At 42.2% G+C, this 14,748-nt stretch overlaps 1 protein-coding gene across 4 annotated transcripts in view; it reads left to right on the forward strand.

The window, feature by feature from the left end:
• PPP1R12A (protein phosphatase 1 regulatory subunit 12A) overlaps positions 1-14,748 on the forward strand; it is a 228,630-nt gene that overhangs the window by 147,244 nt on the left and 66,638 nt on the right. For all 4 annotated transcript variants that reach the window (XM_077473604.1, XM_077473602.1, XM_077473605.1 and 1 more), the window contains 2 exons: positions 436-651; positions 914-1,008. In XM_077473604.1, coding sequence (XP_077329730.1) covers positions 436-651; positions 914-1,008 — 311 coding nt within the window. The remainder of the gene's footprint in view (positions 1-435; positions 652-913; positions 1,009-14,748) is intronic.

The raw sequence follows: 14,748 nt of genomic DNA on the forward strand, positions 1-14,748 counted from the left end.
ATAGTGTGCGCACTTCTGTGGTTCCAGGTTGCAAAATGTATATAATCAGATTTACCTCACTGTGCATGGTTTTGACTTTTAACTATTTTAATCTATTTGGTGATAAGTGCTGTACATAATGACTTATCTAACATTAAAAGTGGTAAATTCGTTTCAACAGTGGGGGTTTCTATTTTTCATTAACACGTTTTCCCGTGTGTTTAGATTTTGTTTCCAGTGATGTTTTAACACCATTTAGATTCACACTTGGGTTTTTAAATCATAAACCTCCTATGCCAAAGATTATTCTGTTGTATAGACCTGAATTAAGTGACCATCAAAGAACCTGCAGCAAATGATCAAAAATGCCTTTGCAAATCTAATTGCTTTGGTGTTGGGTTCCATTAGCATGAGGCTAAGCAGCAAAATCAAATCTTTACTATTCTGCTTTTGCAGTTCCCCACTCCTGCCACCAAAATATCACCTAAAGAGGAAGAAAGGAAAGATGAGTCTCCAGCTTCATGGCGCTTAGGACTTCGTAAAACAGGAAGTTATGGTGCTTTGTCTGAGATTACTGCATCCAAAGAAGCTCAAAAAGAGAGGGACTTTACTGGTGTCATGCGTTCTGCCTCCAGTCCAAGACTTTCTTCTACACTAGACAATAAGGAAAAGGTATTTTTGCTGTTTAAAACACTTGCAAAGTACATACAACCTTTTTTTTTTTATGGAAAACTTCAAATAGACATTTTTATTTCTAAATTTAAAGTGCACCTCCAGGCAGATATACACAAATCCTTATAAATGAAGCTGTGAGGATCCAAACATTGGACTCAATTGACATTTTATTGGTTTATTTTTTAAGGCTTTAATCATGATCCTTGCTTTGTCACTTATTGAGCCGTTTATTAACCCAACCTTTTGCTCTGGTTTTCAGGAGAAAGATGGTAGAGGGACACGGCTTGCATACGTAGCCCCAACAATACCTAGGCGCCTTGCAAGTACTTCTGACATAGAAGAAAAGGAAAATAGGTAATGTATGTTATTGATTGAGAGAACTTAAAGCGTATGTACGGGCAAAATAGAACAAAAGTTTAAAACCTCTTTCCAGTTCATCCACATTTCTTTTACTATTTTAACAGCTCAACATGTACAGAAATGCCTATTCTGATAGATATCCAGTGTGTTTCTAACTTTGTTTAAAGCACAGTGCCTGTTGCACTGAAACGACAGCCAGCATTGTCATAGCTGCCTGCAGCACTTTTGTCTGGCCCTTTCCTACATATGTACATTGGTTTTTGATTTTTTTTTTCTCCTCAAAACAGTGCTGCTGCCTTAAGTTCCAAGAGTCTGCCCACATTGCTGTGTAGGGAAAATGGCTCTTGATAAAGGTTTTCCCCAGGGTGTGCCCACATCAGAAGAAACAGACTTCAGACTAGCTGCACCTGCAAGAATTTTATGAGCCGCCTGATGTATTGTCGACTGATGAAAGCTGTTTCTCTCTACAGGAAAAAAGGTTAAAGCAGACCTATACTTTCCTTGAATCCAGTGATGCGCTGTCCCTGGAGCTTACCGCCAGCTACTGTCCTCTTTGGGCAGCTGGCTTCCAGGTCTCAGTCTCCGGCTTGGCCGAGATGTCACTGGTGCTTTGCCAAATTTGTGCAATAAGCTGCGCTTGTCATACCCAGACCGCACGCTGTGGGGACAGCCCGTATAGTTAACTTCGGACACTGTATCCTGCATGGTGGCTCACCTTGGCACCTGGTGTAACATGTTGGCCGCAGGGTATTATACAGTTCCAGGAATGTGGTCCATTACTGTGGAACCCAGTCCCTGAAGACCCATTTAAAGGTATGCCCACTATGATGGCAATGCCTGAACTTTATATTAAGTCCATAGCCTCATTTTTACAGTAACCATGTGTGAGACGATGTTTAAAATATATTCACTTCACAGTGCAAATTTTGCACTTAAATTTAAACCACAGAGCCTAGTCTCAGGTGGATGATAAGATGTCACACCAATGGTCCCACACTTTAACGCCGTCACGTATAGAGCCCTTATTAATATACTTATTCCTCCCACCCTTTCACTACAAGGGTTAGTTAAGGCCGTTCTACATCTGGGTTACTGCGTTCTCCATGCGGATACACTTAGCTATGGCAAAGACCAGGCAAAAGGGAGCTAGTTGAAAATCTCAGGTGATTATTCGTTTTGCCAAAAGGCCGCACAACACTCAACCTCTGTAATGATGCGTCCCTTGCAATGGAGCAGGACCTGGTTCTAACAACGCTCTGCAACCATTTCTAGCTGTATTTCAGACACACAGCATGGCACTTACCTGACAGACAGTATTTTGTGCATCTGTCATTCCATGGATGGATTACAGCTTTATTAATCACTTTTGTCCAGGGCTCAGGTACACAATCTCTTCTCCCATTTCTCAACCAGACAATTGGATCTCAATATGCCAGTCCTAGAGGAAACACCCAGAAGGGAATTAAGAGGCATTATATTAGAGCAAGACCCATGGCAGCCCGACACCCCTTTGTTTAGCCATGCATCTTTTGGGTACAAAGAAGCCCACTAAACCCTGCAAAACATTCCCTGTTCACAGACACATAGAATCTGCAGTCTGACATCTGGGTCACAACAGAAAGGGTTTGCACTTCCCCTAAAGTCTTAGGTCTCTTTCACACGGGCGGATAGAATTGTGCTTCTTAGCTGAAAATGTTAAAGTTTTCTACTGCAGCTAAAAGCACACAATGCTTTCCTATGGCCCCATTCACGCAGCTAAATGCAACCGCATGTAATCGCAGTGCCTGGAGTCTTGAATTTCACAGAACAAATTATATGCTTTTAACTGTGGCAGAACAGCCCTCCGTGTGAAAGGGGCCTTAGCTGATGACTAAAAAAGAAAAATAGTTTGCAGAAATGTGGGCTACACCTGTGGTTTGATTCTGTGTTCTGTTATAAACCAATATCTTGCTGTATCGAAGTTTTTCAATATTTTGCAGACAGAAAGCTTCACAGTGGTGTAGTGGTTAGCACTCTCGCCTAACAGTAAAAAGAGTCGCTGGTTTGAATCCCAACCACGACACTACCTGCCTGGAGTTTGCATGTTCTCCCTGTGCCCGCATGGGTTTCCTCCGGGTACTCAGGTTTCCTCCCACACTCCAAAGACATGCATGTATGTTAATTGGCTTCTGTCCCAAATTGGCCCTAGTATATGAATGGGGACCTTGGATGGGTGGGCTCCTTGAGGGTAGGGACCGATGTGAGTGCGCAATGTACAGGGATAGGGACAATTGCAGACACTCACGTTGAACTGGATGGACTGGTGTCTTTATTCAACCTTACTATGTAACTTAAGACATTTTTTTTCAACTTTCCATCTATTAAATCTTCTGCCCTTGTTTTAATTTAGGATTTTTTTTTTCCGCCAGTAAATAACTTATACAGCCCACTTCCTGTTGTCTGGTCATTCGCCTAGGCTTATGACATCATACACGCCTCTCTCTCTTGTGGGAGTTTGGCAGGATGGGAGGGGTGATGAGTCATTAGAGGGCCAATGAGAGCTACAGAGCTGGAGGTGCGTGTCTGTATAAATCTAGGAAGTGAACAGGAAACGGCTACAGCTGCCCACAGTTGCAGCAAAATAGCTGCAGCCAGACACAGTGGAGGGAGATTTCTGCAGCATATTTGGCAAATACAGAATCACAATATATAAAATATGCAAAGTAATTTGGGGGAAGCTTCGGAATGGAAAAGATGTGTTTTTTTTTTTTTTCAAATTATGTGAGCAGACTGCAGTTCCTCTTTAAGACTTTTCTCTCGCAGGCCCACCCCTGCAACCAGCCCTTGCTTCCATTTCAGTATGTCAAATTGAAGCTAACTGAACTAGGACAATCAATGGGCAACATTTCAGGATTGTGCTGGTACAAAGCAACTTCAGCAGTTGCCTTTTGCTGTGCTTTTTTTGTGTAGCTGCCCTAGAGCATGTCGTCAGACAAATTTTAAGAATGGCTTTAAGATCTATTCACATGTACAGGCCCTTATGGTTTAAAGCTTGGACAGCTGAAGCTAAGGCAAAAACGCATATGCCTTTCCAAGGAAGACATGCGAGGCACTTGACCAAGTTATCAAAGAGGTCTCCGGAGAAAAGGTTTTATTTCCACAGAGTAATGTTCCAAAAATCCCTTCCTCAGGAGCCCCTAGCACCTCAAAACGCACATGCTCAATCTTTCTAATGTCCAATCACCTGAAGGTAAGGGCCCATAACCCATGGCTTAAGAATATTGCTTGTGTCCTGTACTGTACTCCAAGATAAAGAATTTTCTTTATTTTTTTGCAAAAATGAATTGTGAACTTTAAATATCGAACAGTACACACAATGTTTCCACAAATCTTTATACGTGGAATCAAATATTTTATACTTTCCAAGCAATATGGCTTAAATGTAGTATTTTGATAGGTGATATTTCTAATTTTAAACTCATAAACTACAAAAACCACTCAAAATTGGTAAAAATGTATTTAATTTCCATAAAAAGTACATGTGGGTTATATATGCAACTGCTTTCAGGAAATGGACTCTGGCATACTGAAAGACCATTAAAGGCCCACACCTAACAGTTATGATCATTATGAGTAAGCAGTTCATAGGGCCTGTATCCTGCATTGGACTTAAAGAAAATATTTTACAGTGAGAACTCAAATATACTTTTATCAGCTATTGAGGGACATGGATAGTAACTGATAGCCATATAGGATGTCCAAATGAAATCCAACTGAGGAGTGAACACAGCCATTGCGTGATCCAACTGATGTGGAATCCTTCCTAGACTAGTATAGAATGGAATAGTACACCCTACATTAAAAAATGGGAAAATGAGCCTGTGATACAATGCAGTGCACAGATTATGAAGAAAATATTGAAATTAACTCGCTGATCGGCGGTAGATAAGATGATATAGATGAATTATAAGTGCCTCGCAAGGGGGTATGTGACTCCGAACAAAGTGGGTAGACATGCAATTGCGTTAACATCAGAATGTTGGCGAGGGTGTAAAAAAATAGGAACAATGGCCCACATTTGGTGGGATTGCCCCATTATTAACCACTTGCCGACCGCCGCACGACGATATACGTCGGCAGAATGGCACGGGCAGGCATATGGGCGTATATATAAGTCCCTGCCTGCCCGCGGGTGGGGGGCCCGATCGGGCCCCCCCCCCCGGTGCCTGCGGCGGTCGGCATTCCTTCGAGAGCGATCCGGGATGAGGGGGCGGCCATTCATTCATGGCCACCCCCTCGCGATCGCTCTCGACGAATGGAAATCCTTCGTGACATCACTTCCTCTCCTGTAATGTAAACACAGGAGAGGAAGTGATGTATTCTCTCCTCCGTGTCGGTATTTTTCGTTCCGGCACCGAGGAGAGAGGTTCGGTGAGTTGCACCAACACACCACACATACAGTAGAACATGCCAGGCACACTCACACCCCCCCTTTACCCCCCGATCACCTCCCCCAATTACCCCTGCCCCCCCAGTCACAGTGACACCAATTGCTTTTTTTTTTTTTTGCATTGGTGTCATTTGTGACTGTAATAACTGTTAGGGCAGTTAGGGTTAGCCCCCTTTAGTTCTAAGGTACCCCCCTAACCCCCCCCCAATAAAGGTTTAACCCCGTGATCACCCCCCGTCGCCAGTGTCACTAAGGCTGGGTTCACATTGCAGCGGTTTGAGAACGGATGTGATTCGCACCGCACTGCAGTGCAAATCACATCCGATCTCTGTGCGATTCGAGTTCAGCCATACAGATAGTGTGGCTGAATTCGTGTCGCACCCGGCGCAAACTCGCACGGGACCCTTTTTTTGGTCCGCAGCAGAATCGGATCGCATGGGTGTTCACACCATGCGATCCGAGTTTGCAGATCGCACTGTGATATGCGAACTGATCTGGGGGTGTCATTAACATTTCACTGACACTCCCAGCAGTTCGCATAGGGCAGTGTGAACTGCCGCCGGGAGGCATGCGATGCGGGAACCCGCCGCGGATTCGTGGCGTTCCCGCATCGCTCCAGTGTGAACCCAGCCTAATAAGCGATCATTTTTCTGATCGCTGTATTAGTGTCACAGGTGACGCTAGTTAGGCAGGTAGGTATTTAGGTTCGCCGCAACTTTTTATAGCGCCAGGGACCCCCATATACTACCGCATAAAGCCCCCTGATTGCCCCCTAGTTAACCCTTTCACCAGTGATCACCATATAACTGTTACAGGTGACGCTGGTTGGTTAGTTATTTTTTTATAGTTTCAGGGCACCCGCCATTTATTACCTAGTCTCACTAGTGTACCCCTAAATTTAGGGGTGTCTACTTTCCAAAATGGGGTCATTTGGGGGGGGGGTTTGTGCCATCTTGGCATTTTATGGCCTTCAAAACTGTAACGCCCTTAGAAAGCCTGAAGGCGGTGCTTGGTTTTCGGGGCCCCGTACGCGGATAGGCTCCCAAAAAGTCCCACATATGTGGTATCCCCGTACTCAGGAGAAGCAGCAGAATTTATTTTGGGGTGTCATTTCACATATGCCCATGGCATGTGTGAGCAATATATCATTTAGTGACAACTTTGTGAAAAAAAAAAAAAAATTAAAGTTTGTAATTTTCCCGCAACTTGTGGCAAAATATAAAATATTCCATGGACTCAACATGCCTCTCAGCAAATAGCTTGGGGTGTCTACTTTCTAAAATGGGGTCATTTGTGGGGGTTTTGTGCCATCTTGGCATTTTATGGCCTTCAAAACTGTAATAGGTAGTGAGGAGTGAAGTCAAATATTTACGCCCTTAGAAAACCTGAAGGCGGTTCTTGGCTTTCAGGGCCCCGTACGCGGCTAGGCTCCCAAAAAATCCCACACGTGTGGTATCCCCGTACTCGGGAGAAGCAGCAGAATTTATTTTGGGGTGTCATTTCACATATGCCCATAGCATGTGTGAGCAATATATCATTTAGTGACAACTTTGTGTAAAAAAAAAAAAAAAAATTATTTTTTTGTCATTATTCAATCGCTTGAGGCAAAAAAATTAAATATTCGATGGGCTCAACATGCCACTTATCAATTTCCTTAGGGGGTCTACTTTCCAAAATGGGGTCATTTGGGGGGGTATTGTACTGCCCTGCCATTTTAGCACCTCAAGAAATGAGATAGGCAGTCGTAAACTAAAAGCTGCGTAAATTCCAGAAAACGTACCTTAGTTTTTAGATGTGACAACTTTTGCGCAAACCAATAAATATACAGTTATTGACTTTTTTTTTACCAAAGACATGTGGCTGAATACATTTTGGCCTAAATGTATGACTAAAATTGAATTTATTGGATTTTTCGAATAACAAAAAGTAGAAAATATCATTTTTTTTTCAAAATTTGCGGTCTTTTTCCATTTATATCGCAAAAAATAAAAATCGCAGAGGCAATCAAATACCATCAAAAGAAAGCTCTATTTGTGGGAAGAAAAGGACGCAAATTTTGTTTGGGTACAACATTGCATGACCGCGCAATTACCAGTTAAAGCAGCGCAGTGCCAAATTGTAAAAAGACCTCTGGTCATTTACCAGCAAAATGGTCCGGTCTGAAAGTGGTTAAAAAATATTAGAGGGAGGTTTTGGATTTAATAAAGGTTGTAACAAATAAAGAAATAATAGAAGATCCATGGACCGTTCTGTTCCACGGGACAGACGGTCCTGTAAGGCAGTATGAATCCGCTATAATTCCCATACTGCTTAACACCGCCAAAAGCTTAATCCCAAAAAATGGCGGGAGACTGATAGCCCTAAAATACGGGACTGGATATTCAGAGTAAATGAAATACAAAACATGGAGTGTCTTAACGAAGGGGGGAGGAATCAGAAGCCGGAGAGGGTTATATGGACAAATGGGCATCATGGAAAGAATTAAAAAAATTCATGGAGATATGTAGAGGAAATCGTACAATAAGTTAGGGAAAGACAATGCAGTTAGAAATGGTTGATAAAACATCGGTCCTCGTGAGATTACCGCAAGGAAGGGAGGAGGAGGGGTATTAATTGTTAAGCTTGTTTTGTATATTCTAAAAGATATCAAGAAATGTTGGTTTTTCTAAAAAATAAAGAATTAAAAAAAAAAAAAAATAGTACAGTGAGGAACAATATTGAAATTGCCATTTAAAGGAAAAGTACCAAGACTAAGTTCACCTTTTCCAGAAAATGGCCTATGCAATCAATGGGCTAGAGTAGATATTTAAAAATCTGTGAAGCTTTGTAAAATCATTTTGTTTTTTACCATTTGGGTTTCCTCAGTAACCTGGCAAAAAATTCCGCTAGCAACCACCGCATCCTGCCTTGCTGCAAGGATGCGAAAACTGTTAGATTTAAAGAATGTTACACCAACATTTCATATTCTTGATATGTGCCTGTTGTACCATGTACTTGTACTTGTGTTCAAAAAGTATCCCATTTTCTCTGTTTTGCCTCCTGTGTGTGAATTACTTGGTGTTCCTACCAGTCCTCCTGCGTTCCTATTTCAGAGTGACCATGCATACATCTTGGCATAATCAGTTTTCTGGCTGAGCTGGGAAAACAACCTTCCAATCGTCTAATGATCAGACTTGTGATTACATGCCCCACATTATATTTATATTTATATTTATATTTATATTTATATTATATATATATATATATATATATATATATATATATATATACACATATTAATTTTTTCAGGTATTTACTAAAACATATTCAGGCTGTAGTTATATAATGGATATGGTCTGAAAGTACATACTCAAGTTTAATTGGGTATGTACATCCAAATTGGTGGTAGGGTTTAGAAATTACAGCTCTTCAGATTAGCCATCCCGCACTGGTTAGCTCAGCGACATAAAAAGACCTGGATGTCCTTGGAAGACAACAGTGGTGGATGATTGCAGGATCCTCTCTATGGTAAAGAAAAACCCATTCACGTCATCCAGACAAGTGGACACTCCAGGAGGTGGGTGTATCATTGTCAAAATACAGAGGGTTCACCATAAGGTGAAAACCATTCATAAGCCTGAAGTATAGAAAAGCTAGATTAGACTGCCAAAAAACATCTAAAAAAAGACAGACCATTCTGGAAAGGCATTCTTCGGATGAATTAAACTAAGATTAATCTGTAAAAGAATAACAGGAAGAAAAGTGTGGCGAGGGCTTGGAACAGCTCATGATCCAAAGCGCACAATGTCACCTGTTAACCATGGAGGCTGTGTGATGGCATTGGCATGAATGGCTTCCAGTGGCACTGGGTTCTTGATGTGACAGAAGCAGCCAGATTAATTCTGCAGTGTTTAGAGATACTCTCAGCCTAGATTCAGGCAAATGCAGCAAAGTTGATTGGACAGCGTTTCTCAGTACAGATGGACAATGATCCGAAACAAGCTGCAAAAATAACCCTTAAGCTTTTGAAAGAAAAGTGGAATATTCTAGCCAAGTCAATCACCTGATCTCTACCCAATTGAGCATGCTTTTCACTTGCTGAAGGCAACACTGAAGGCAGAAAGACCCACAAACTAAGAACTGAAGACAGCTGCAGTAAGAGCCTGGTAAAGCATCAGACAGAAGGAAACCCAGTCTTTGGTAATGTCCATGGGTTCCAGCCTTCAGGCAGTCATTGCCAGTAAAGGATTCTCAACAAAATATTAACATTTGATCTATGATTATATTAACTTATCTAATTACATTTGAGCCCCTGAAAATGGGAGGACTGACCGTATAAAAATGGTTGCAGCTTCTAAAATTTCTACTTAAAATTTATGTTCAAACTCTTGAATTAAAGATAAGTCTGTGTGTGTGTATATGTATATATGTGTGTATATATATATATATATATATATATATATATATATATATATATATATATATATATCTATATATATAATTTATTGTATTTGTGGGTACAGAAAATAATCTCTCCCTTTTTTTTTAAATCAAATTTTTGTTGCTTTACAGCCTGAAATAGAAAGTTTTTGTTTTATCCAGCTGTATTTGCTCAGTGCAAATTATAACATCCAAGTGAACGATATACCACCATCATGTCAGAAAAGGAAAAAAAGATCATTCCCTCCTAAAAAGGGCTTGTAAGCTCAATCGTATGTAGCTAATCATCTTCTCAAAGGCACCGAAAGCCATTTGACTTTCAGCTGTGGTCATTTTGAATTGGCTCATCTTGAAAAGCTTTTCCTGGAGTTTTCAGTCCCTGGTAGTACCACTGAAGCAAACAATCAACTATGGGTGACAAGGCACTGTTAAAATATCTCTGGGTTAAAGTTGTGGACAGACACAGGTCAGGAGATGGATACAAAAACATTTTAAAGGCTTTTATCAATGCCTAGAAGCACAGTAAAGTCATCTTTCCCTCAATTGCAACCAATCATCTTGTCCCTGCAGCTGAAAAACCCCACAGCATGATGCTGCCACCACCATGCTTCACTGTTGGGACTGTATTGGACAGGTGATGAACAGTGCCTGGTTTTCTCCACACATACCGCTTAGAATTAAGGCCAAAATGTTCCATCTTCGTCTTATCAGACCAGATAATCTTTTCTCACCATCTTCAGTCCTTCAGGTGTGTTGTTTTTTTTTGGCAAACTCCATGCAGGCTTTCATGTGTCTTGCACTGAGGAGAGGCTTCCGTTGGTCCACTCTGCCATAAAGCCCAGACTGGTGGAGGGCTGCAGTGATGGTTGACTTTTTACAACTTTCTCCCGACTGCATCTCTGGAGCTCAGCCACAGTAGTCTTTGGGTTCTTCTTTACCTCTCTCACCAAGGCTCTTCTCCCCCGATAGCTCAGTTTGGCCAGACCGCCAGCTCCAGGAAGGGTTCTGGTCGTCCCAAATGTGTTCCATTTAAGGATTATGAAGGCCACTGTGCTCTTAGGAACCTTAAGGCCCTTTTCACACTGGGGTAGAAGCGGCATCAGCAGGAAAGTGGCGCTATTTTTAGCACCTCTTTACCGTCGTTTTAGCGTTGGTATTCGGCTGCTAGCGGGCCGGTTTTAACCTCCGCTAGCGGAGCGAAAAAGGGTTAAAACCGCCCGCAAAGCACCAATGTAGCGGCGGTATAGCCATGCTGCCCCATCGATTTCAATGGGTAGGAGTGGTTTAGGAGCGGTGAACACACCACTCCAAAGATGCTGCTGGCAGGAGATTTTTTTCACCATCCTGCTAGCACATCGCTCCACTGTGAACACACTGGAGTGAAAGGGGCCGGATTTTTTCAGGCGCTATACAGGTGCTATTTTTAACGTTGTAGCGCCCAAAAAACACCTCAGTGGGAAAGGGGCCTAAGGGCAGCAGAAATATTTTTGTAACCTTGGCCAGATCTGTGCCTTGCCACAATTCTGTCTGAGCTCTAGAGGCAGTTCCTTTTGACCTCCTGATTCTCATTTCCTCTGACATGCACTGTGAGCTGTAAGGTCTTATATAGACAGTTGTGTGGCTTTCCTAATCGAGTCCAATCAGTATAATCAAACACAGCTGGAATCAAATGAAGGTGTAGAACCATCTCAAGGATGATTGGAAGAAATGGGCGGCACCTGAGTTAAATGAGTGTCACAGCAAAGGGTCTAAATACTTAGGACCATGTAATATTTCAATTTTTTATTTTTTAATCTGAAAAAATTTCAACAATTCTGCATTTTTCTGTCAATATGGGGTGCTGTGTGTACATTGAGGGAAAAAATTAACTTAAATTATTTTAGAAAATGGCTGCAATATAACAGAATGAAAAATTTAAGGGGGTCTGAATACTTTCCGTCCCCACTGTGTGTATGTGTAAAAAAAAAAAAAAAAATATATATATATATATATATATATATATATATATATATATATATATATACATTATTATTTAAAAAAATCTTGCAATCTAAGCGCTGCTTAGATGATTGAATTTTGATCGCGTTTTCAGTGATTGCAAGATTTTTTTAATCATTTATATTTTTATTAACTTATTGTTTTGAAGCAGCTGCTGTTTAGGTGCAAACCATTTAATTATTGTTGGTGATTCTTGAACCTGTAGCGCAGAGGTGGGAGGAATTGGGTAGCGCATTTAAAAAATGTTTCTCCCTTTGGTGTGTGTGTGTGTGTGTGTGTGTGTGTGTGTATATGTGTATGTGTATATATATAATGGCATCGATGATCAGTGCCCTGATTACACACCTGTCCCCCTGTGAGAAGATGCTGCTGATCGGCTCTCCTCACTCTGTCAGAGTGAGGCAACGAGTGCCAGTATCTCCGTGTTTACATGTGATCGGCTGTGATTAGACACAGCCAAACACATGGATAAAGAGCCGCGGCCCTTTTCACAGATCGGGGTTGCTCCATGTCCTAGCAATATGGCGCGGCCGTACGAGAGCGGTCATTCTGGGAGGTCGTCATATGACGTCCACCCAGAACGAGAGCAGCACTGCCCAGCCGTCATTTGATGAAGGGCAGTTGGCAAGTGGTTAAAGGGGTTGTATTTGATTGACAGCAGCGGGAGCCAATGGCTGTGCTGCTATCAAGAGCCCCAGGCAGAGAGGTACAGCATGTCTCCGCCTAGGGAACGAACGGGCTCAGGTGAGTAATACGGGGGGGGGGCTAGTGGGGCCGGTCAGTGTCAGAAGTTTTTTCACCTTAATGCATAGGATGTATTAAGATGAGAAAACACGAGGGTTTACAACCCTTTTAACAGTAAAATACATAAATCCAGAACCACCATAAGGAAAACGCCGTGGTAGAGAAACCTAAGACCAGTAGCAGTAGCAAGGTGGCCAACAAAAAAGCAATTCTAGGGAAAAGGCTGAAGCTTAGGATACTTAATCTTAACCACAGTGAAGGATTGCTGAACAAAGTGTGCCTCAACCAGTGCATTGCAGGGATTGAAGGAGAATGCACTTAACTTTTTAATTCAGGTAAAGGGAAATCCAAAGTAAAACAGCCCTCTCAATAATAATATAAAGCAGAAGTATAGCCAAAGCTCACTTGGCTGTACTTTTATGGATCACAGGCGTGATCACAGGAATGTGTACGTTCCTTATAATAGGAATAAAAGTGATTCCTTTTTTTTTTTTTTTTTTTTTTTTTAAGTATCAAAATATAAAAATAAAATAAAAAAACGAAAGCGTGCTTGCAGAAGCGAACACATATGTAGGTGCCATTCAAACGACACAAGGTATTGCGAATGTTTGAATAAGAGCAATAATTCTAGTGCTGGACCTCTTTTGTAACTCCAAATCGGTAACCTGTAAAAAAAAAGTTTAAAGTGTTGCTTATGAGGATTTTTAAGTACTGAAGTCTGGCACCATTCTACTAGTGTGTGCAGATTCAAAGCATGACATGTTGGGCATCCACTTAGCATAACCTCTTTCACATTATGCAAAAAGATTGGTCTAATTTAATGTGTTTTTTTTTTATTTTTTTTTATGCATGAACCCCCCCCCCAAAATGCATTTTAAAAATTACTGCGCAAATACCATGCAAGAACATTTTTAAATAACCACCATTTCATTCCCTAGGGTCTCTGCTAAAAAAAAAAAAACACATACAATGTTTGGAAGTTCTGAGTAATTTACTAGCAAAAATGATTTTTACATGTAGGAGAGAAATGTCAGAATTGGCCTGGGTGTCAAGTGGTTAAAGTGAAATGAAGGAGGGAGGAGGAGTATCAAGTCCTTTGGGGAAACAAAGTGAGAATACGCAGTAACACCCCTTTCACACCAGGGCGTTTTGCAGGCGCTATAGCGTTAGAAATAGCGCCTGCAATCCGCCCTAAAGAAGCTGCACCATTGTGTGTAGTGTGAAAGCCCAGAGGGCTTTCACACTACAGCGGTGCGCTGGCAGGACGTTAGAAAAAAGTCCTGCGGTGTAGTGTGAAAGGGGTCTTATGGAATAGACATAAAAAGAATCTCAGAACAAAAGAATTGGGGAAGAGATCTTTCAGCTCACGCCGATAGCCTACACAGGAGTGTGATGGCCACAATACAACTTGTGTGAAATAATACATAAAGAATCAGACTGATAATGGAGTAGGATGTGTCATACTCAGGAGAGGAAATGGCACGTGGTATAACACGAAAACTCCAGATGCTAGGACACTGAAAAAATCTTAACCACTTGCCGCCCGCCCTATTACAAATTGACGGTGGCAAAGTGGTTTCATAATCCTGATCGGCCGTCATATGACGTCCTCAGGTCTATGAGCCGCTGCGCGCCCCCGGGGGCGCGCATCGCGGCGATCGTTGTTGCGGGGTGTCAGTCTGACACCCTGCAACTACGATTTCGGTAAAGTCTCTGACGGAGACTCTTTACCACGTGATCAGCCGTGTCCAATCACGGCTGATCACAGTGTAAATAGGAAGAGCCGGTGATCGGCTTTTCCTCACTCGCGTCTGTCAGACGCGAGTAGAGGAGAGCCGATCGGCTGCTCCTCTGACAGGGGGGGCCTGTGCTGATCGATTATCAGCACAGCCCCCCCGAGGATGCCCACATTGGACCACCAGGGATGCCCAGGATAAGGTATGCCACCCTAGACCACCAGGGATTCCAATCAGTGCCCACAATGGGCATCACTGATTGGCATGCATTATTATTTGGCACTGATTGGCATCCATTAGTACAGTATATTATAATACAATGCCGCCTATCAGTGCCCATCCGTGCCGCCTATCAGTGCCCATCCGTGCCGCCCATCCGTGCCGCCTATCAGTGCCCATCCGTGCCGC

This window comes from Lithobates pipiens, unplaced genomic scaffold (genome assembly GCF_037356315.1).
Source record: "Lithobates pipiens isolate NorthernLeopardFrog02 unplaced genomic scaffold, aLitPip1_a1.2 Scaffold_8, whole genome shotgun sequence".
NCBI lineage: Eukaryota > Metazoa > Chordata > Amphibia > Anura > Ranidae > Lithobates > Lithobates pipiens.